Source organism: Phyllopteryx taeniolatus, chromosome 23, assembly GCF_024500385.1.
Source record: "Phyllopteryx taeniolatus isolate TA_2022b chromosome 23, UOR_Ptae_1.2, whole genome shotgun sequence".
Taxonomy (NCBI): Eukaryota; Metazoa; Chordata; class Actinopteri; order Syngnathiformes; family Syngnathidae; genus Phyllopteryx; species Phyllopteryx taeniolatus.
In genome coordinates, this window is record NC_084524.1 from 4,863,429 (window position 1) to 4,886,586 (window position 23,158).

The 23,158-nt window shown below is 45.4% G+C and overlaps 1 protein-coding gene across 1 annotated transcript in view; it reads left to right on the forward strand.

Annotated features, from left to right (window-relative positions):
- Positions 1–7,201: 7,201 nt before the first annotated feature.
- Positions 7,202–23,158, forward strand: part of LOC133472637 (tudor domain-containing protein 5-like) — a 94,576-nt gene continuing 78,619 nt past the window's right edge. Inside the window, exon 1 of the mRNA XM_061763758.1 lies at positions 7,202–7,393. Within this exon, the coding sequence (XP_061619742.1) occupies positions 7,312–7,393 (82 nt within the window). The 5' untranslated portion in view covers positions 7,202–7,311. The remainder of the gene's footprint in view (positions 7,394–23,158) is intronic.

A 23,158-nucleotide genomic window follows, 5' to 3' on the forward strand; every position in this document is an offset into this window, starting at 1 on the left:
GCGCACCCACCTACCCAATAAAATGTGATCACATGTGAACACGCACACTCACTGGTTAATGACTTGATTCATGTGTGTAAACACAACTTGTACGAGGATACACACACACACACACACTGCAGCATTTATCTAACACATACAGACACACACACTCGGGCAGACTCACAAAGGGGTCCTGAGCGCACACACGGGCCATTTGCCGTATTTCTTCTATTCAGTGTATCCCGTCCAGCTGTCAGCAGGCTGTCAGCGTGTTGTGTTGCCCGGCGAGTGGCCCCGCCCCCTCGCCAACAATAAAACATGCCTTTAAAATGTCACCGGCTCCCCAAAGAGCCCGGGCAGAGGCAACTAATCGATACGCATTAGTTGTTCAATTGACTTTGGCTCGAACTTAACTCTCAGGCTCCTCCTCGCCTCATCCTTTGCCTCCCCTCCTTTCCTTTCTTCTCCCTTCTCGTGTCCTTTCTTTTCATTTCCTCTCCTCACCTCTCTGGTCCTTGCCTTTACCCGTTTCCTTTAGTAAGTACTCGCATAGCAATACAGTGGTGCCTCGAGATATGAGTGATCCGACTTTACACATTTTTTTGTGTTTTTTTGTGTTTTTTTTTTTTTTTAAGGTACGAGCTGTCGTTTGGCCAATTTTTGTCAGGCCCACTTGAAGTTTACTGTCAAACTAAACTTTTAACTTTGAATTGCACATCGTGTATTTCAAATAACCACGCAACTTTGCCTTCAAGTTTAGCTTACTGACGCACAAGTTACGCCATAGATGGGCTTACAGACAAAAATGTATATTCCAATACAATTAATTTTATATCAAAGTCAATGTCAAACCCTGAAATTCCATCAAAATAATGGCGACTTTCTTTGCTCTTTACTCCGAAGAAGAATATAGTCGTGTGGATGGATATTGTTTACAAATAGATAGATGGATTCAATGTTGGCTCTTTGTGCTGAGCTCCAAATGAAGTGAATGAAAAATAAAATCCCACGTGGGCAAGCGTATTCCTTGCCGGAGGAAAAGAAACTGCAGGATTCCCTTCGTAGCGATGAGGGAAATCTAACGATAGATGGGTTACAAATTGAAGAAGCCTTCTGCTAAATTTGGTGCGAGCATGTCTTTTTGTATTGATCGATGTATGCACACATTGTCCAAACAAACCAAAAAAAACTATTGTGGTGACCCACAAGAGGGAAGCATTCACTAGGGATGTGTATCTTCAAGGGAGGGACAGGAGATGAAAGGATCAACGGGGGTTGTTGGCTTCAAAGGGAATGGTTGGCTGTATGTTGTAGAAACCGTTTGTATGTGGAGAGTAAAGTCCATCCATCCATTTTCTGAGCCGCTTCTCCTCACTAGGGTCGCGGGCATGCTGGAGCCTATCCCAGCTATCATCGGGCAGGAGGCGGGGTACACCCTGAACTGGTTGCCAGCCAATCGCAGGGCACATAGGAACAAACAACCATTCGCACTCACAGTCATGCCTACGGGCAATTTAGAGTCCCCAATTAATGCATGTTTTTGGGATGTGGGAGGAAACCGGAGTGCCCGGAGAAAACCCACGCAGGCACGGGGAGAACATGCAAACTCCACACAGGCGGGACCGGGGATTGAACCCCCCTCCTCAGAACTGTGAGGCTGACGCTCTAACCAGTCGGCCACCGTGCCGCCGGAGAGTAAAGTGACATGACTAATTCTCATCATATCATCATACGATAGACATATCTACGATATCCTGTATATTTTTATGTCGCACAACTACACGGGCTGTCAGATAGCATTGGCGTTGTTTTTTTTTTTTTTGGGGGGGGGGGGGAATAGCTGCAAGTTGGTGTTGACAAATATGCACACTGTTGTTGTTTAGTCACAACAAAGCATCTGAAGGTTTATTTTCGTGGTGTTGTGTGGAAACGCCGTCGTCGCGTCGATTTCGATGTCCCGCAGAGTCGTCCTGCCTCGCTTATCTGGCCCTGCGGTGTTTTCGCAGACGCTGCTTGACACCCAGGATCCCCCTCCATTGGCTCGGGTCAGAGGGGAGGAAAGTGGAGAATACGAGGAAGGGCGAGGGTCAAGCCCTGCGTGAAAAGGAGTCCTCGGTTAATATGGCCGATCATCCCCCTGCGCCTCAACCTTGGCCTAAACAAATATGGCTGCCTCTCATGAACACCACATCTGCATCTTGGATCCATTTTAGGGCAAACGAACATCAGCACCAGGCACATTTTTTTATTTTTTTTGGAGGGGGGGTGGCACACACAAACACACATCAGCAGCAAAGTAGTGCCATGCGTGGCGAGAACGCGCAGGTTGGCAGCTAGCAGGACGACGGTAGTCGCGACAAGTGTTCAGCAGATGGGATGTTTTTTTTTCTTTTCTCCCCCCCCCCCTTACCATTTCCTTTTTAGAACGCCGCAACTCCTAATTAGTACTTTGGAGCGTGTGCAGGCTGTCCACATGTGCATATTTTGTACGCGCACTGCTTTATTTTGACTGACTGTGTGGGTGTTGCGCTGCAATAAAAGTGCAACTAAGGGCGCCACATGGGAGCGTTTATCTGGCGACAGACCCCTTCTGTCTAATTAGTGTTAAAAAAAAACAAAAAAAAAACAGCGACTCTTCGTGAAGTACGTGCGTGTTGCTGTGCGTTTGTGTTGTTTTTGCATTGTGCGCTTTTAAAGGCCAAGCGGGTCGATCTTGACTAGCATCAGCTGACGCCAGTTTGCAGAGGTGGCAAAAGTACTGAAAGTCTGACCTAAAGTAAAAGTACAGATACTTGCATCAAAGTAGAAGTAAAAAAAAAAAAAAAAAAAAGTACAGAGTCTGGAATACAATGAAGTACAAAAGTAAAAAGTAGCTGAGGTGCGAGGCAGGACCTTTGCATTCCCGAAAGGTGCCTGATCACACGCCACCTCCCCGGACCCGATGCCAGCACGCAATCTGAACAGGAAATTACACCGGAACGCAACGGTTTATGGGTACGTGGAGACCGATGATTCACTGCGAGCAGAGCATCAGACAAAAACAACCTTGGGCACATTTCTATTTTCTACCATGGATCTTGAAATTCTCAAATGTACATCCCAATGAGGAGTTCACTAAGAAAAGGAGGAAGTGTTTTAAAAAAATCCAAATAATAATTTTTAACCCACGGTTCATTTACAATGCAACCGCAGCTTCCGAAAATGATCATACCCTCACATACAGACAATAAGGGCCGCATCAACTGCCCGTTACTTTATTTAATGCGCTAGTGAGAGTTTTGTCCCACCGGGGCTTTCATCTAAGTCCCCCACATTGTCCCCACGATGTTGCAGCATTGAGCCACCTTTATGATTCCATAAGTCAAGCTAACACCAGAGACCCATATGTGCGTGTGGATCCTCTCACATTATTATTCTCTAGTGTGTGCGTGTGTGTGTGTCATTCATCATCCCCCTGTCGCACGTTAGCCCCGCTCACTCTCGCTCTTGTTTGTCATTTTTTTTCATCACGCTGCCTGTTGTACGACAAGGGTACGCCAGTGTTACACAATATATCCATATTTGTTATAATCATAATGACCCCCCTCCCCCACCAACTCCTTCTGCCCTTTTGGCCATCGGAATCACAAAGAACACAAATGAAAATCCTCCTGCTTTAATGAGTCCTCTAAAGGTGCAGGGTTCCACAATGGAATTATTTGCTCTGAGAATTTATGATCCCGTGTAAAATGTTGGCTTTTCAAAATACCGCAAAGCCGCCTTTTGCCGAAAATTAAAACGATGTACTGAATTGATTTACCGATTAATTGGCCAAATGAGGTTCACGGTTCAGCTGGTGCTGCAGCTTAACTTATTAATTAATAGCTTTTTTTTTTTTTAATGCGTGTGTTCTTACCAGGGATTTAGTATCTATTATGTAACAACGGCCTCTTCACCACCAACACGTCAGACAGAGTAAAAGTCATTAAAATGTATGCGTGATGTAAGGCATGCACGCTTCCCTATCTCCCTGCCTTGTGGTCGTAAATAGCAAGTAACATGGCTGTGTGTGCGTGTAGGAAAGAGGAGAGAAAACCAAAAGCGATCTCGCTCACTTCCTCCATCAACCATCCTGATCCCGGAACTCTACTAAATCTTCTCGCCGCTCTTAAATAAATCGTGTTTTGCATATCTTGTGCGACGCACGCTTCACGGCGCATGTACTTTGCAGGAGTGCGATGTATAATGTAGAGCAGCCTGCTAGCTTGTAGCGTACGTTGGCGACCCCGTTTGTGTCTTTGCCGCCACGTTTGCGGGCGCTCATTAATATGCAAGAGGAACAGCTGAAGCGACTAATGGCCGTCTTTTTGTTTTAGTTTTTTTTTCCTCATTTGGAAGGATCACTGTTTGTCTTTGTTTCTTTTGTTGTCAAACTCTGTTGCTTGTGTTTAATCTACACATATTTTGACTCGCCATGAATCTGGCCCACGGCCTTTGAGTTTGACACACTTGAGACGTAACGTAATAAGTCAAAACAAAAGGGGCGCGGTTCCAAGTCCTGTGTGGTCCCGTCGCTCGCTGCCCGGGCCGGGAGATTGTTTTACGTCACAGGAGTCTCGTGTAAGCGGCACGCAAACGTGAACGAGGCCTAAAAGCCTTCAAGTTGGGCTTGCACGGTGGAGGAGTCGGCGAGAGAGAGGCGCCGGGAGAGCTCGAGCATAAGCGGCTGCAGTTAGCAGAGTCAGGCCCATTAATTAGCGCCATTAGCAACAGCATGCCGGGTTGTTGCTCTCCGTGTTTGGGTTTGTGTGTGCAATTAAAAGTGACTAGTCGATGGGCCACAAACAACAACAACAACAACACAGAAATTATGCAGCTGTGGCGACCATTAGCATTTTTAGCTCATTCACTGCCATTGACGGCCGTCGAATTCAAATAGTGAATGCAGTGAATGAGTTGGAGAGCATTCGCGCCCCTTCTTGCACACGCGCCACCGTTTTTATAATCTCCAAAGCGGCTCTAATAGTTCAGAGCAAGCAGATGGAGCTTCCACTTCTGAAATGAAAATGTAATTCATCTCCATGGTCAGCAGAGGCGCTCGTCACTTGTTTAACGGAATTAATTTGCTTCATTGGTCTGCAGTGCTGTCAGTTCATTGGAAAAACTAAGAATATTACATGAAATTGCCCCCTTATCCAAAAATGTATAAATTATGTAATCTGGGAGGGGAAAAAAAAAGTGTTCAGTCGAGAATGATATCCATTTACCCAAATGCTTCAGTCCAGTAAATAACAGAGAACTGAATTATGTAGTTTTAGACAAAAATGATGTCTATTTACACAGCTAAAACGGTTCCAAAAATAGGAAGCAAGACTTTTCTGCCACTTGTCACCACCAAATAGACAACATTATTGGGAGATGTGCCAAAAGTGACAAGTGAAGGAATATGGACTCCTTTGCAGCTCGTACTGCTTCCACTTGTCTTTGGACAAGGCGCTGGCAGTCTGTCTTGAGTGATGTTGCACCAGACGGGCCATGTTGGGTCAGAACCTAGCCGACACACATTGCAAACAAGGCAATGGAGAGAGAGAGAGAGGTGGGGAACAAAGAAAGACCACCCTCTTCATCCTCCTCTCGCAGGGCAGCTCATCGTTTCCCTCTCGTGGCTGGACGGCGTACTCCGCTTCATGTGTGTGCATGTGTGTGTCTGTCTGCACATAAATGCCTGACGTCGCCTGTCCTGTTATGATGAAAAGGCGAAACGAAGGTCGCCAGAAAGGAAGGTCATCGTGTTGGTGACTGCAAAAGAAAAAGACAGTAATGAGTTGTTTTGGCAAGTAAAGTCACACAAGCTGGCGCACAAACGAGACGAGGCCGCCGCGTAAACCAGACAGCCGCGACGTTCCAATGTCTAAATGAGACGCTGTTGCACATCATAATTAACTTTCGCTGAGCCAAACAGGAAGCGGCGCTCCCATTTACGTCCGTGCAGGTTATACAGACCTTCATTTTAAGTTTATATTTACCAGTGAGTGGTCGTGGTTGTCCCGCCCTGTGCTTTTTAATTGCTTACCATTGAAACGGTAATTGCAGCATTTTGCGTCATCTATTCCCAAATAGATAGATCTACACCCCTAAAACAATCTTATGTCTTACATACAGTATGCCTGAATTTTGTCATCGAAATTCGTGCATTATTAGAAATGTATTTTAGGTACATGTAATTATTACTCTATATAGACGAGGGCAAAATTGTTGACACTGTGAGAAAGGGGCGGAAAAAGACCAAGCCTTCTGACGCTGGGCAGCACATTTGATTCCTGATGATAACTTTATAGTCTTGAGATTTCATTGCATCCTGTTCAGATTCAAGATACCCAGTGCTCAATGTAGCAAAGTAGCCAGAGAACACAACCGCACCGCCTCCGTATTTCATAGTTGCGCCGGTGTTCTTTTCGCTGTACGGTAGTTCCTTGAGATATAAGTACAAATCTCAAATCATCTTTCCCCAATAAAATGAATAGAAAAGCCATTATTAATCTGTTCCAGTCTCCCCCAAAAAACAAACAAATATATTTTTTGTTTATTAATAGGAAAATAGCACTCTTATAATAACATGAAATAGAATGATTTAATGGTCCTGGTGTGCATGCCTTGGCCACCAGTAGGCAATATAATACTGTCATGCAAACGAAAAAGTATAGTATTTCGACTATTACTGTCAGTGAGAAAGTAAGCTATTGTAAGATTAGTTTTTACATGCATATTTCAACGAGGATAAAGAAAACATCACAGAGAATAAGTATATATATATATATATATATATGGGTATTGTCACATTATCTGTCTACATGCGTTCCGGCACCATTTGTGTTTAGATATCCGTTGCTTTAAATGGTTCTAAAACTGCAACTATCAATGCTAACCGTTAGCATGTCGATGGTATATGTTAGCACTGAGCTATTTGGAAGGGCACCAAAAATTGTGGCTATGTCTATGAATAGCCAAAAAAATGTAAGCGCTGTCTGTCCAAAATGTTAGTTAGTAGGCAGGCTACTTCCTGAATGGAGGCTCATGGCACCTTGAATTTTATTGAAGTCTTCCTTGGCTCATGCCCCAGACCTCCATAAAAGTTTACTCCACGTGTTTATTAGCTAATCCTAACAAAAGCCAACATTCTGTCAAAGGATAATACATATTCAGTGAAAGTCGAGCCCCTGAGCTACATCTTTCCATTTTATCTCGCAGAAAGGAGAAAAAAAAAAGGTTGAAGAATTAAGGACAGGAGAGTTTATAATATGAGCAACTCTATGAAGAAGACGCACGACAAGATATTGGGCTCCATCAGGCATGCGTGCGACACCTACAAAATATCACACGAGTACCTCGGCGGCCGGCTGTCGATGGAGGGGACACAGCTGGGTTCTCCGTGGTGAGTTGGCGGACTGCAAATGGGATGAGCGACGCAACGAGAGGGGGAAAACAAGGACCGCGCCTAGGTGAAGGGAGATCACGAAAGCGCTTGTTAGCATAGTTTTATTGAGCCAAAACATATTTTACATGAGAAAAACCTCACGGCCAAACAAAAGTGGATACTGTATTTGTGTAAAGTTAGACCGATTGAAGTCAATGTAAAGTGAAAATAAGAGGGGGGGGGGAAAATCTCTGCTTTCCCTTTACAGGGTCTAGGAGAGAAATTTTCCACATCACGACACGGGTAATGCGGTTGGAATCACTGGTTTAGAGGACGGACGAGTTGTTGAAACGAGAGATGCTTTGGACGGACATGCCGTGTGTGCGTTTCATTTACGGCCCCCTTAACTTCTTGCACTCGATGCGTTTGTCCTCCTCAAATTCAAGTTTGGGGGGCTCAAGGGTGCAGCGTTATCTCCTGCCGCAGGGCCCACTGGGCCGGGTCTCGACCGGCTGTAAAAAAGCAAGCTAGCTCGCGGTTACATAAACACGCGCAGAGACAACACAATAAAGCAACTTCACTACGTGTGCAGTTCCACGCGCGGCCGCGCTCGCGGCAATGTTTGCACAGGGACGAGCGAGGGCTTGGCGTCATAAAAGAAACCGGCGCTGTAAAAGTGAATCTCTGTCTGATGTCATCGCATCAGCTCGTGAAGGAGGGCGTGCTGCATCAATTAAATGCATCTCTTTCCGGTGCGTCCGCCTGGGGTTTAGTATAAGACGCCAATCCGCTTGTCAGTACGGCGCTATTATTCGTTCTTTGCAGACGATAAAGAATATATGACTGAGTTATATTGTCTGTTTACATGGGTTGGTGCGCCATTTTCGTTCAATATGTTGCGAAAAGTACTATTGCACCGCAACATAGATGCGCTTTCGCATTAGCATTAAGCTAGCGGACTGAAAGCCTATGTAGTTGTTTGAAATACACAAAGTGTAATTGTCTTTGCTTTATGTTTAGGTTGACAGTAAACTTCAACTGGGAGTGGCAATAAACGGCTATTTGCCAAAGTGTCGCTGATTATGACGCCGAGTTCACCGCCACTGTACGGCGTCCAAATCTGCGCTCGCCAATCAAAGCAAAAAAATAAAAATTGGCCGAACGACAGCTTGTATCTCAAAAAGCCTGGTTGTCGAGTCACTTGTATCTCAAGGCACCACTGTATTTGTCACGTTCCCCAAATGCACACATTTCCCCCTAGGTTATATTTTCTGTGACTAAATTTCACGGAGGTACCTCTTTCATTTTAGCCTCACATTCAACATTTTTAATGACTTCATCTCCGCCACATTTCAGCTCGCGCTTCGACTCGTTCACACACACTTGCTGGCTACTCAGTCCCTTCATGGCGTCATGACGTCATCTGTTATTCATTGATCAGCCATGCAGCCGTCCCTGAACCGCATCAGTTCCTTCCTTTGTCTGTAGAAGCGAAATTGTCATGATGTTAAAAAAAAAAAATGTAAAAAAATCAATCGATGAAGAATAGTGTTCTTGCATAAAGGTTGCAGAGCACATCATCGCACACACGTGTTGCACGAGCGCTAAAAGGCCTGAGCGATAAATATGCACGCAGCGCCGTGGCCTTTAAAATGTCTCCAGTTTGTCATTTAGTGACAAGAACGTGCACTGAATGGGGTCGCGGCTCAAATGAAATACCGAGGAGGAGGGAGGATAGAAGAGAGAAGACAGATATGAGGAAGACATGAGAGGGAATGACAAAATAAAAGGATGTTGAAATGTTGTCGTTGCACTTTGAACCGCTCTGCATCATGCTGACCTTTCAATCAGCTAGCTACGCGCTAATGCTAACTAGCATTTATTTTGCGGTGATATCACCCCCGAAGCAACGAACTGAACTCAAATGGCGCATCAGCACATGTAGACAGACAGTATAAGTCCGCACGGTCATGTTCTTTACCCTCTGCGAAGAACAACTAATGTTAGTGCTGTACTGATGACCTTGGAGGAGTTCAGTGAACGGTATATCCGTCTGTCTGTCTTTATACTGCACAAAGGTGGAAACGGTGGCTAAAAATAGGGGAACAGGTGAATTTGTGACTAGTGAACCACGAATATTCAGCGGACTATTGTAATTTGACTCACTCATGTAGCTGAATAAGGCAAAAAAAAAAAGAGAAACCTCTTTCTATCTGACCAAAACGTTTTTTGACAAACTTCTCCTTGCACGCCATGCAACAACATGTTTGTCTCGCGTCCATTCAGCCACATGCTGAAACCTGACAGAACGCCCCCCAGCTGGACTCTGATGAGGGCATTGGACCTGCTGTGCCACCGGGCGCTTATTTCCATACAAATCAGCGCCAAGCAGTCCACGCACACACTGCCACGTCCTGACACGTGGTTGCGGGACACCGCAGTCATCTGCCCTTTACACAGACACACACACATACACGCACGCACACACAGTGAGCAAGGTGAAGGCAACAAATGAAAGAGTGAAAAGTTGTGATGGGTAAAATGTGTCCGCAGCATTCATTTGACTTGAACGATCTTCCGCATGCGGTTCCTCTCACTTCCCGTTTGCTGCCATCCAAGGTGTTTCACAAAAGAGAGATTTGTATTTCCGTGTGCCAAAAATTTACGTTTCAGCACATAGCCCGGGTTTTAAGTTCATGGTTCGGTTCACGTTCGGTTAACGAAGCTGCAAAACTAACCGATTTAAGGACTTTTCGGAAAGTGCAACATCCAAAGCTTGTCGTCTTCTTAGCAACGTCAAAAGTTAATTTCCTCTTCTCTTTAGGAAAGTAGAACAGAAAATATTTCTCACTGTGTTACATATTTGCCCCTGACTTTGGCCGCTATCCCGCATGAAGGGGAGATGAAGAGGAGGGGAAGGAGGGATGAAAAGGCGGACGCCTTGCTCGGTTTGCTTTGAGACAAAAAGAATGAAGGCTCGATGGCGACGTGAAGTTTGAGGAAGGGAGACCCAACAAATAATCCCCCTTAAAGGTCGACATGTTTTTCTTCTTCCCGCACGGAAAGTGGTGCGGGTTTTGTGTTTGGGAGGGGACGGAGGACGGCGATGGAGGGAGGAAAAATAGCAAAAGATTTATTTGTTGGAGCGGGAGGAGCACTTGAGAATTCTCCATCATTGCCACGGCGACCGGTCACCTGGCAACCGGATACACAATGGCTGCGGTCGCCGTGGCAACAGCTCTCTCTCTCTCTCTCTCTCGGGACGAACGGGAGGAGCGAGAGAGACGGAGAAGGAGTGAGGAGGTGAGACAGGTAGACAGATGGAGTGACAGGGGGGGGGGGGAGAGCAAGATGGAGGGCAGGAGGTGAGAGGCAGCCACACGAGGAGGAGGTGTGAAGACAAAGGAGGCGCATTACACCTCAACAGGTGCGGCCAAATTTGTGGGCCAAATGAGTGCATAAGCAGCGTGAGAAATGTAACGAGCGATGAATGCTGCGCCATATGTGACCCTGCGCCGGGGAACCACGGGTATCAGCTGTTCACCCCAAAAGTCCCAAATTGTTGACAATGCTGTGGTAAAATAGGCAATAATTGGTGCCAAGGAAGTACAGTACGTTGCGGTGCTACGACTCTGGAGAAACAAGCTTGGAGCGTGTTGTAGCCCAATGTGCACTTTCTGTCCATTTTTCAAAATCAAATCTGGAAGCCATTTATTTTTGAGGGTGATTTAAGATGAGTTTGTAATGATATCAAAGTGTTTTGAGATCATTTGTGGCATATTTATAGTTGAAATTATTAGCATTGGCAATTCTACACATTTTTTTGGGGGGGGTGTCAGCTACTCGTGGTTTTTCTCTATTAAATGTAAGACCGCAACTCTCAGCATTATTACCTTTGTAAGGGCAGAATTTCCCATAGTGCTTTTTTCCCCCCCCCTATTATTTGGAGCCGAGCACGACATACTGTACACAGTGTTCTTTTCCGAAGAAATTACCATAGCTTGATGAGTCGCGCGTCTCGGTTGGCTCGGCAGAACTTTTGCGGTGATTCACAAGTGCATCTGATGTGACAGCTTACGCTGCATATTCATGGCGTTGACGCCCACACGCGCGGTGATGCAAACGGGATGCATGCCATTCATTGTATAGATTGATAAAGTCTCAAGTGTCAGGATGCGGCGAGACCCGCTTCCGCACTTCTGGGAAGACGTCCCGCGATAGGTTGGAGTGGATTTATCGGGATCATTTGTGAGGTCAGAGTTGAAATATTTTCCATTTGGATGAAGAATAAGGATTCAGGCAGAGGTGCCTAACGTACTTGGCGTCCTGAGCAATAAATGTGACACGTGCAGAGGTTGAAAAAAAAAAAGTCATTATCAAACACTGCATTGTTCCAGTTGGTGTTTTACCTTTATATTCGTATCATATAGCATTGCGCACCAACAGAATAGTCACAATAATACTGTAAAAATCGCATTCAGTCGCTAACTTACCTTTTTTCACTGACTGGTTCCTTCTTCAAGGAAGCAATTACAGCTGCCCATTTTTGACACAACAAGCTGACTCCAATACATCGAACTTCAAAATTTTCATTCGTTTCGGTCCAAATAAGATCCAGACTTTCAATCTTGAGGCGACAAAATGCTGCACGGCTCCCGCAGAGTGAGGGAAAACACTTCTCATGCAGTTCAAGCGCTCGAGAGCGTTAAGAGATTTAAGAGAGCGTTGAGCTATTTTCGGCACTTTAAATTAGTTCACGCGTCAAAATAACAGGCTGTATGGGGAAAGATGAATAGTGTGTGTGTGTGTGTGTGTATGTATATATATATATTTAGAGAGAGGGAGAGAGCGAGAGAGAGAGAGAGAGAGAGAGAGAGATATTTTAAGATATAAAATTGACCATATTTGGACGTACAAGTTTTCCTCTCGGCAGCAACGAATGCTCTGCATTCAGAGGCAAAGATGGGTCGCTGGTTAATCAATTAATTGACTCACATGAGCAAAAAGGAGTGATTGACAGCCACTCATCGCTCCCAATTAGTCCATCTCTAATTTGATGTCGTGCACGAGCATGATTTAGTCGTTAACACCTCTGATAAGACTTATTGAAGCCTTGGGCCTCAACATTGCGGGAATGTTGTAATCGTATGTGTTTGGCAAGTTGCATCTGAGTTTATATTTGCATCTGTGTGTGTGAGTGTGTGTACTGTAATGCAGCCCATAAACCCATTAGCCCCAGGTTAAGTGATTTACAGCTTCAGCTTTAAGCCCCCCCCCCATCAAAAAAAAAAAAAAAAAAAAAATCTCATCCCTGCTCAGCCTATCTGTACTCGCTTATCGGGAAGATTACACACAAACACATTGGCACACGTCAGTCTACCCAACTCCAACCAGGTTTGTGAAACAAACGCACACGCACGTCACAACTTGAGATGCTCATTAGGAGGTGTCGCATTTCGTGGGACAAACACAATTGAGGTGTTTCATCTGTGCTGCGTTTGTTTTCATTGTTCAGTCTCTTTGATTGTCTTCATCCGAATACTCACTGTGCGTGCGTGTGTGTCTGCGTCCGCCCTTGCGTGCATGTCTGCGTGCGTTTAAAAAAAAATAAAATAAATAAAAATCCATAGCCACTTTCAAGCCTGTTTATTTTACAGGGACAATGGAGTGTGTGGGGGGGGGGGGGGGGGGGGGGGGTAAAGGGGAGTCACACCCACAGCAGGAAGAGCTGCAGCAGCTCCACTTACATTGTGATGGGGCGGCCGCGTCGTTGCTACGACAACAAGCACGGAGGTAGAGGTGTTTGTTTGGCAGAGATGTCATTTTCTTCCCGCCGCCGCAAATCGGACGTGTCAGCCGGCGACTCGCCGTATTTATCACGTCTGCGTTTTATCAGCCGAAGAGAAGACGGAGGGCGAAGATGTTTGCTAGAGATGACTCTGTTTGCGTTTGTTGCAGCGTATGTTCGGCCGCATATTCGGCTTCACGGGCAAAAAGCTTGGGAGACACGCCTTAATTAATTCATTAATCACTCCTCAGTTGGGTTAGATGAACTAGAACGGAGCGGGAGGGGGGGGAAAAAAAAAAAAATCCCACAGTTGCACTGCGGCATCTTGTAGAAAGTTTTCCACGTTGCCAACTCTAAAGTTTCTTCCATTTTGATACTTAGCACAGTGACAGTTACCTGAGCGGCTTTTGTTCGACCTTGAAGCCAGCGGGCAAAAAGCGGAGATAGCAGCCGGATAAAAGAGAGGTAAAACGTCAAAAATGCCTCCCGTCATTTTCCTCTGACAAAAGAAACGCCGCCAGCTGCTCTTGTACACCATGTCGACATATATCTCAAATGTCAATATATTGTGCCGAGTGCTTCCAGGCTATTATTTGTGCGCTCGAACTATCTTCTGGCCATCAGTCACCGCGCTATCATGGAGGGAGTCTTAAATCAATGCGTCTTTAGTCTTTTGATGCGATCAATGGCAGAAATGATTCATGACGCCAATCGGAGCAAGAAAACATGGCGTTCAGCGGCCTCACTGTGAACGCTTTTGACCCACCGGCTACATTCTTGTCGCTGGCTGTGTTTTCGTTCCAGATGGAGTTGATGAGGGATTAACATTTCTCCGGGACAATTTCCCATCACGTTGCGTATTCAGACATGAGTATTAGACGGAGGGCAGAATGTTTTGTGACGAAATGTCTGTGTGGGTGAACAGCGCTCTCTTGTTGCATTTTGCCAAGAATCAGGCTCCCTTCCGGCTTTTTTCGATCGGCCTGTTGCAGCCCGTCGCGACCCCACGCCAACTCCGTCTGCGGGAGCTCGGGATTTGGGGGGGAGGGGGCGGGGTGGGATGGGCTCGCGGTGTCAATCAGTGATGTCATGAGAAGAGTCAAACTGTGCCTCCAGGTGTGTAAACCCGGGAAGCAATCCAGATCACATCATGTGGAGGTGGTTGCTCATGCCAACGATCTTCCCGCCACGCTAAGCCCCAAACGTCTGGGCTGAGTCGCGGCAGATGTCAGTCATTAAAACTTGAATGCCTCCAATGTCTTCACGTTGGAAATTTCCTGAACAAAATGGCTTACAAATAGTGCTCGGTATATCGTGATCTTTTTTTGTTGGGTTTTTACAGTCGACGGTGGAGCCTCGGTTTTGTGATTAATCCCTTCCAGAAAGTTTGATTAAAACCCAAAGCAATATTTCCCATAGGAAATAATATACTTCCAATCAATCCCTTTCAAAATATTAACAAAAAATGCATTATGGAGAGAATAAATATGGCTCTACAGCCAGAGAACTGTGAAATAACATCCTGTCAAAAGCCAGGCCTTTGAAATAGAGAAGGGGCAGTAAAACAGGCCAAAATCCCGCAAAGTGTTTTGCATACTCGGTGTGGTTTAGCTAAATGCGAGAGTGTAAAAATAAATCCAGATTTAAGCATTTCTACAGAGGTAGCTGCTCTAATGTCAGCGGGTAGTAGGGCATTTCAGAGTACTAGAGCCCAGATAGCGAATGCTCTAGAACTAGAGCACACGCAGTATTTTCTGCAATACGTTTAACATTGTGTTTAAAAAGCAATTTGTAATAAGTTCTTCCATGCTGACACAGTGTTGCCTCGAATTCTTTCCTGTGACGTTTCCGCAACAATGAAAGCGTTGAGTTTGAGTTTACCGACAGCCTTGCAGCTGTGCAAAAAAAAAAAAAAAAAAAAGCAATGATAGATGGCGTCCAGAGGGCGTCCGCAGAGGCAGACGGCACCTATTGACAGTCTGCGTGTGGGGCCGACATCTCGGCCCGTGTCGACAGAGACGAGCACTGCGAGTCAGCGTGGAGTCACGGCTGTCGGAGGCGGAGAGACGTCGACGACGGAGTCAATGAGGGTGCGAGCGCGGAGGCGACGGGAGCGGCCAGATACAGCTGCTTAAATCGCCGTCCAAAGTATTGTCTCCATATGCGCGCTCAGGCACTCGCGATGGCCCAGCGCTCTCCTGTTGCTTCTGGAGATAAATTGACGGCTGCTCTACTCGCTGGCTCTTTTTATTTTTTTTTATTTATTTATTTTTTTTTTTGTGTTATTGCCTTCCAAGAGAGCAGAGCAGAACTGGAGTCTGGCAGAACGAAAAGGAACCCTCAGCTAAATATTCCCGCTCGGCTCTCCGGGGCTCGCTCGCGAGCATCACGGATGAGTGGCGGTATTTGATGCCATTGTCTCATATGAGAGCTTTTGGCTTTGTATTAGCACGTGTCTTTTTCAGTCTTTGGACATGCTAAAAGGAGTCTAATTCAATCATATCCCCCGCTGAAAAACAAAATAGCCTGAGCGGAATTATTACGCCCCCCCCCCACGTTAAAGGACAGCGACGTTTGACAACGTCGAAGCAGACAAAGCCAAATATTCCAACTGGGATTTGTCAGTCGGTATGCCAAAAGATTAGCACATAACGAGCTAGCATCTGAACATGAGGTGACTTCTATTTGAATATGCTGACAATTGCGATTGTTGCGGCGTCGAATGGAGTCCGTTCATCACGTGCCGTTGAATGGGTTCCCTTGACCGATCCTTAGCGTGGCGGGAATTCAAGCGGAAGGGCTGGCAGCTTCTTGTTAAGGAAGGTAAAATATAAATTCAATGCTGATTTTACTGAAAGCCCCTAGCCGTATGTTTGCTTCTAATAACGGCAGGCCCAGCTGCACTAGAAGCGAGACGGCAAGTCAACCTGCGAGCTTCCCCGCCGCGTGCGTCGCCAATGTGCCGACGCTGATGTGAAACACGTGTGATGCAAAGTTGGTGGGATGAAATGTGCGAGAGGGTGATCTCTTAAACTGCAGCAATAAACCCCGTGGAGAGGCGTCCTTGCCGTAATCCCGTTGTGCACTTGGACTGGCTTTTATTATTCATGGGAAAAAGTCCCCCCCCCCCCCACCCCCCGACCCCCCACCCCTACCCCTCTTTTTAAGGTAATTTATTTTGGTCATTGGCTGTGTGTTTCATTGGCCTCTGGGGGTTTTCTGCGCATGTCTTTATTGACATTGATTTGGGATGTCTTCATCGTGCTTTACTGCGCAAACCTGCACTTATTCACACGCTGTGACGCTATAATGACACAAGTCAAAGAAAAACACGGCGGCTTACAGCCAATCTGAGCTCATAATTGCGTTTCGAGGCACCTCATCTTGGGTTATTTGTGGCGACAAACAATAAAAGATGAAAATGGGCCTTTCTGCATCATCGTACCGCAAACGACTTCATTGAAATTTGCCAAGTCACATGCTGGCTTGTTGCCTGGTGCCCTTGCTTGGGAAAGTAATCCCTCCCTTCAAAGTCAAGCGTGTACCCGGGAAGCACGCGGTCAGAATTGTAAATAAATCATCCAGTTAGGCCCAAACATCCCAGCAGGAGGAACACACGCGCACAAACACACACACGCAGCGTTGGATGATTGGTGTGTCTTCGTCGTATAGAGGAGGCCGGCCGATGAATGAGACTCTGCGGTTTAATGAAGTGTGTTTATCAGCCAGCCGAGGCTTGACGGGCCGAAAACCAAGCAAAGAGAACGTGGGAATGGGAACAAAGCAAGAAAACGAATGACAATCAGCAGCAAAGGAAGTGGAAATGAGGAGAACTAAAATAATAATAAAAAAATCAGTATATCGCTTTAAATCCCACGACAGCCTATCTCTCTGTCGGTTGTTTGCAGCGCTACGAGTTCCACCAAAGGTCATTTCCACATATATTCATTTTTTTATTTTTTAGCTCAGACGAGGCCCGACGCCATAAATCACATTCACATCCGTCAACGGCAGCACGCGTCAAATAACACACCGCCGACCAGAGGGCCCATTCTTCAACAGGCTGTATTTTCTGTGTGTGTGTGAGGAAAAATGTTAAATAATAGAGTCAAGGGCAATCAAAACAAAATATACATGACAAACGTTGGAAAAACTTCACTCACTTGACGACTATTTCAGGAAGGTAAACCAATAAAGTAGGTGATTGCAATATATATATATTTTACCTTTGCTCAAAGCCACAACTAATATTTTTTCATAATTTGGAGCGTGTCTTTGTTTTCTAACCTTTCACTCCAGAGTCATGTAAGTAGTCCTTCATGGATGTCGGAAGCATACAATTGCCCAAAATGTTTCGGAAAAACAGTCAACCCCTTTTATTGCGGGGAGTTTTTATTGAAACACCAAAATGTCCAAGCAAACCGTATAATTTCAACGAACGAATGTCTGCCATCTTAATGCAAAACCGGAAACTCCTACTTCAACACACGTGGAGCAGCAACACATACAAACGGAGCATACGACAATTCTCACAGGCATTTATTTATTATCTGCTGTGTTGGAGCGGCTATTAGTTGAGCTAAGACGGCGTTTACGCTGCATTTCTTCCAGTCGAGCTCTGTGCTGTCTAGCGATCCATTTTGCAAATGTATGAGTGAATGCAAGACATGAACTTTGTGTACTTTGTAAGTTGCCGCTTTATATATATATACACACACACACACACACACAAAAAGATTCACAATCAGAGTTTTTAATAGTGTAGTTTCCAGCTTCCGGTCTCAGTATCGTCTATGACTTTATTTCCCACATATGTCCATACAATTTGAAGACTTTTGTCCATATAGCATGAAAAAAACCCACTGTGGTCCAACCCCGTGGCCTCGTATTAAAGCCTTTGTCCCCGCACTATAGCACTGATTCAGGCGGGCAAATAAGTGCGAGCTCTGATGAGGTCGTTGATACGATGCATGAATGCAGACACAATGCGGAATGATTGCTAATCACAAGCACCGAGGGGCAAACGGGCATGCACAGCGGCGGCCAAAAGTGGTGATTGGGCCTCGGACAAAAAAAAAAAAAAAAAAAAGCTGGAATAATGGGCGGCATGCATGTGGTCGTGCGAGCGCACACTCGCATGCATGCACGCACGCAAGCTAGCAAGCGCACGCCCTGTGGCTCAGACCTCAAACGGCTTCCAATCAGCTGCAGCCCTGATGAGATGAGAGGACCTCACCTTGTTCTCAAAACAAGTCAAATCACTTTAAGGACACAAGTTAGCGAGGACCCCCCCCCCTCCCTTGCCCATAGACTGAGACTGAGACAGCTTTTCACTTTCCGCCATCTGAGCACTTCAAGGTTGCCGCTACAATTTTGGGTCATTCAGCGCTGGCTGCATTTTAGTCGGCACACACACACATCACCGTACACTCTCACCTCTGTCAATTACCTGACATTGCAGGTGGGAGAGACTCCATTACCGAGTTGAACTCTAACCCTGCCTCGGCTGCCCGGCCAGAAAGGTGCGTGTGTTAACGTGTGTGTGTTTGGGTGCGGGTGTGTCCACAGCAGCCTTCGACCAGTGGTTCCAAAATGGGCATAAAGTCATATATATTTTTTTCAATTCACATGTTAAATTAGCTTTTGTTAAAATGCTTTCTTTAGAATCATTATACAGTGGTGCCTTGAGAGACCAGTTTCATTTGTTTCTTGATCATGCTCAAGATGATGGTGGGGAAGTGCTCTTAAAATGTTCCAGACTCCCAAAAAACATCAACGCAAAAAGAATACAACAAATATAAAATGGAATTAAAAAGAGAGCTCTTCTCTCAGCTTCTCAGTACAGCAGTAATAGAGTATTAGTCGTTCATTCTTTGCAGAGGATAAAGAATATATGCTTTTTTTTTGTGTAAGAAAATGAATTTGTAATTGTAACTTCACCACTTTCTTCTTGATAGTAGGCAAATGTATTACTTTCTATGGCATTTAGGGGCACAAATGGTAGTTATTCAACTTGAGGATTATGAGAGGGCCCTTGGAAATTTTTTTTAGAACCCCCGATTTACACTACACATCCCAAAATATCGGCTTGTATGTTCCGCCCCACTGGAACGCTGTGTTTGTGTTCAAAACTGTGAACGTGTTTGTTATACAGCCTGAAAAAAGGACACTTGGACTGGAAAAGGGATGACTGTTTTGTCGGTTTTAAGAATTTACGTTGGCAAAAAAGTGTTGCAGGTGTAAGCAGGCAGAAGCCACCTACTTTCTATTACATTAAGGTTTCAGGCATGATGGGGTTAGCGGCGGTGGGATGAGAAAACAAAATCAACAAGAAAAGGTAAAAGGGAGCATGCACAGTGATGAGTTTAAAGGCACAAATTCATATTTTTGCAAGGCGAGGCTTTAACAAAACAGACGAGGGAATCGGCAGCTGCCAAAGGTGTGTGACTGACTGACAAGTAGGAAATGGGAAGCCAGAATAACAAGGACTTGTTTATTTGACTGGCTGAGATCGGAAGACAAAAACACGGATATCATACGGTTCCGTTTGATCGGCAAAGCAGCTGCAAGCCGAAACCTGTGACGTGGTAAAGCGGCCTCTCCCTCCCAATGAAGTTGGGACGTTGTGTTCAACATAAATAAAAACGGAACACAATGATTTGCAAATCATGTTCAACCTATATTTAATTGAATACACTACAAAGACAAGATATTTAATGTTTAGCAAATATTATTAACTTATAATTTTATGGCTGCAACTTGTTCCACAAAAGCTGGGACAGGTGGCAAAAAAGAGTGAGAAAGTTGAGGAATGCTCATCAAACACCTGTTTGGAACATCCCACAGGTGAACAGGCTAATTGGGAACAGGTGGGTGCCATGATTGGGTAGAAAAGGAGCTGCATGTAAGCGGCAAGGCCGAAAACCAACATTGGATGCCCGTGACCTTCGATCCAACTGCATCAAAAACCGACATCAATGTGTAAAGGATATCGCCACATGGCCTCAGGAACACTCAGGAAAACCAATATCAGTGCACACAGTTTGGTGCGACATCCGTAAGTGCAACTTAAAACTCCACGATGCAAAGCAAAAGCCATTTATCAACAACACCCAGAAACGCCGCCGGCTTCTCTGGGCCCGAGCTCATCTTAGATGGACCGATGCAAAGTGGGAAAAGTGTTCTGTGGTCCGACGAGTCCACATTTCAAATTGTTTTTGGAAAATGTTGCCGTCGTGTCCTCCGGGCCAAAGAGGAAAAGAACCATCCGGACTGTTATGGATGCAAAGTTCAAAAGCCAGCATCTGTGATGGTATCGGGCTGTGTTAGTGCCAATGGCGTGGGTAACTTACACATCTGTGAAGGCACCATTAATGCTGAAAACTACATACAGGTTTTGGAGAAACATGCTGCCATCCAAGCAACGTCTTTTTCATGGACGCCCCTGCTTATTTCAGCAAGACAATGCCAAACCACATTTTGCACGTGTTACAACAGCGTGGCTTCGTAGTAAAAGACTGCGGGTACTAGACTGGCCTGCCTGCAGTCCAGGCCTGTCTCCAATTGAAAATGCGTGGCGCATTATGAAGCTTAAAATACGACAGCGGAGACCCCGGAGTGTTGAACAGCTGAAGCTGTACATCGAGCAAGAATGGGAAAGAATTCCACCTACAAATGATTATTTGCTAAAAACAAGAAAGTTTATCCGTTTGAACATTAAATATCTTGTCTTTGTAGTGTATTCAATGAAATATAGGTCGAACATGATTTGCAAATCATTTTATTCTGTTTTTATTTGTTTAACACAACGTCCCAACTTCATTGGAATTGGGGTTGTATTTAACATGCTAAAACTATCCTAACTCTTCTATATTGTTTTATACACTATATAGTGGTGCCTTGAGATAAGAGTGCCACAAATTGCCTTGACTTGCGAGCCAAAGTTTGAGATTTGAGTACTGTACGTATACCAGTTGAAGTTCACCGTGAAACTAAACATTAAATCAAAGAGAATTACACGATTAAAACAACCACACAACTTTGCCTTCCACTAGCTTAATGCTAAGGCAAAGTAACATCGACTGCTAACTAATAGCTGCAGCGTTATAACCCTTTAAGCAACAGACAATACAACAATACTCTGTGATATTTTCTTTATCCTCTGCGAAAAACAACCAATATTACTACAGTTTAAAGAATCACTTAAAGTAGTTATGAAAGTCTTCTTCGTTTTATCTTCATGACTGTATTGGACTGTCCCCTGGTGCCCAAGTCACCAGCAGTCACAATTGATTCATCATAATGCACAAACTGTTTCTTGAATTCTCTTTAATTGTGTGAGTACTATGTGTTTTGTGAGGTAAATATTTTCAAGTGCTGATTGAAAAACACATGACATTCCAGGCACCACTGGGTTTATTTCAAAAAAATAATTAGATGTGAGAGTTGCTGGCTCTTCCTTCATCTTGCCTTTTGCACCCAAGCAGTAGGCATCCCCCTCCACCACCACGCTGCTTGCTAAATGCGGCCTCCCACCTCGGCCCTACACTCGCCAAGGCTGTGTGCGGAGAAGGGTTTCCTCTGTGCGTGTACAAAGGAGAGCGAACGGCAAGCGGCGTAGGGGCGCATCCATAATGCATTCCGTGAGCGCACGCGTGCGTCAGTGCGCGCTGTCGTACGTTTGGCAAGGCCGCGAGTGCTCCCCCAATCAGTCGTCACGGTAATTGGGATGCGCTCGACGTTGAGGGTTGCATCAACGCGTGCGCTTTTGATCGTGCGTGCCTGTGTGTGCCTTGAGAGTTTAAATTGTTTTGTGAACTAATTTTTTTCTGAAGGAAAAATAGCACTCTAATATTGCACTTTATAAAGACATGGAGGAATAAAATCATTCTATAGAATGTCAAGATTTAAAACAGTTTTTGCCTCAGTATTTTATGCTGCAATCTAAATCCTTGTGCTGCTCCTTCTGGTGTTCCCCCCTTGGCCACTTGGAGGCAGTATAATACCGTACGGTCATGCAGACGCAAGCGAAGAAGTCGCTGTCGTGTCCACCTCTTCCAGATGTTCATCCGTTGTCACTTCTTGAAGGTGTCAAATTGTACCAATACTTTGTTTGAACCAGCCACATTCTCCCCTACTTCTCTTTTCACTTCCGCGATCTGTATTCCTCGGTGTGTGTGTGTGTGTGTGTGTGTTGAGTTGAGTTGACATTTTAGCAGAGTGCCTGCCCACAGTAATTTCCCTGCAGACTGTCTGCTATCTGCCCGCTCCTCCGCCGCCGCTCTATCCTTCCATCGGGGCTCGCCTATATGAGACGCCATACGGCCGGCCACCTCCATTTTGTCAACATGACCTCAATACGGCTCGTCCGCCGTCGTCCGGCGGTCCTTCTGTCGGCCTCTCCGCCTCGCTCAGAACCGAACGGATCCATTTCGACTGTGTTGACCTTTGCTCGAACGGAATTATTACTAGTGGCTTTTATTGCATTAAAATAAGAATTGCACCTTGACTAACGATCGCAGGGTTTTTGGAGTCACGAGCAGTCGATGACTTTCTTTGCTTTGTCGCGACGCAAGATCTGACGAAATGAAAACACTTGCAAGGAGCGTTTAAGTGGGGAGTGAGGGGGGGTAAATTCAATTACGAGGTTGCTCAGAGAATTAATGAACACACGCACGCACACACACACACACGGAATGAGTCTGCATTACCGCTCCCTGCTTCTTTGTGTGGATACCAGGCACTGGTGCCATGCTGCCAATCCAAATGCCCACCCAGATGCCAACTTGTGTGTGTATGTATGCGATGGCCGCAATGCACGCTTGAGTGTTGCGTGTTTGGTGATCAAACAAGGAAGACGAGCATACACTCGCGTGTGCGCACCCACTGGCACATGCATTGTAAACAGACGCGCATGAACACACAGCAGTAAGACATTTTTGATTTTTTTATCGTAAGGCATTTGTCGGAAAAATGTTTCGTAAGGCTTTTATGTT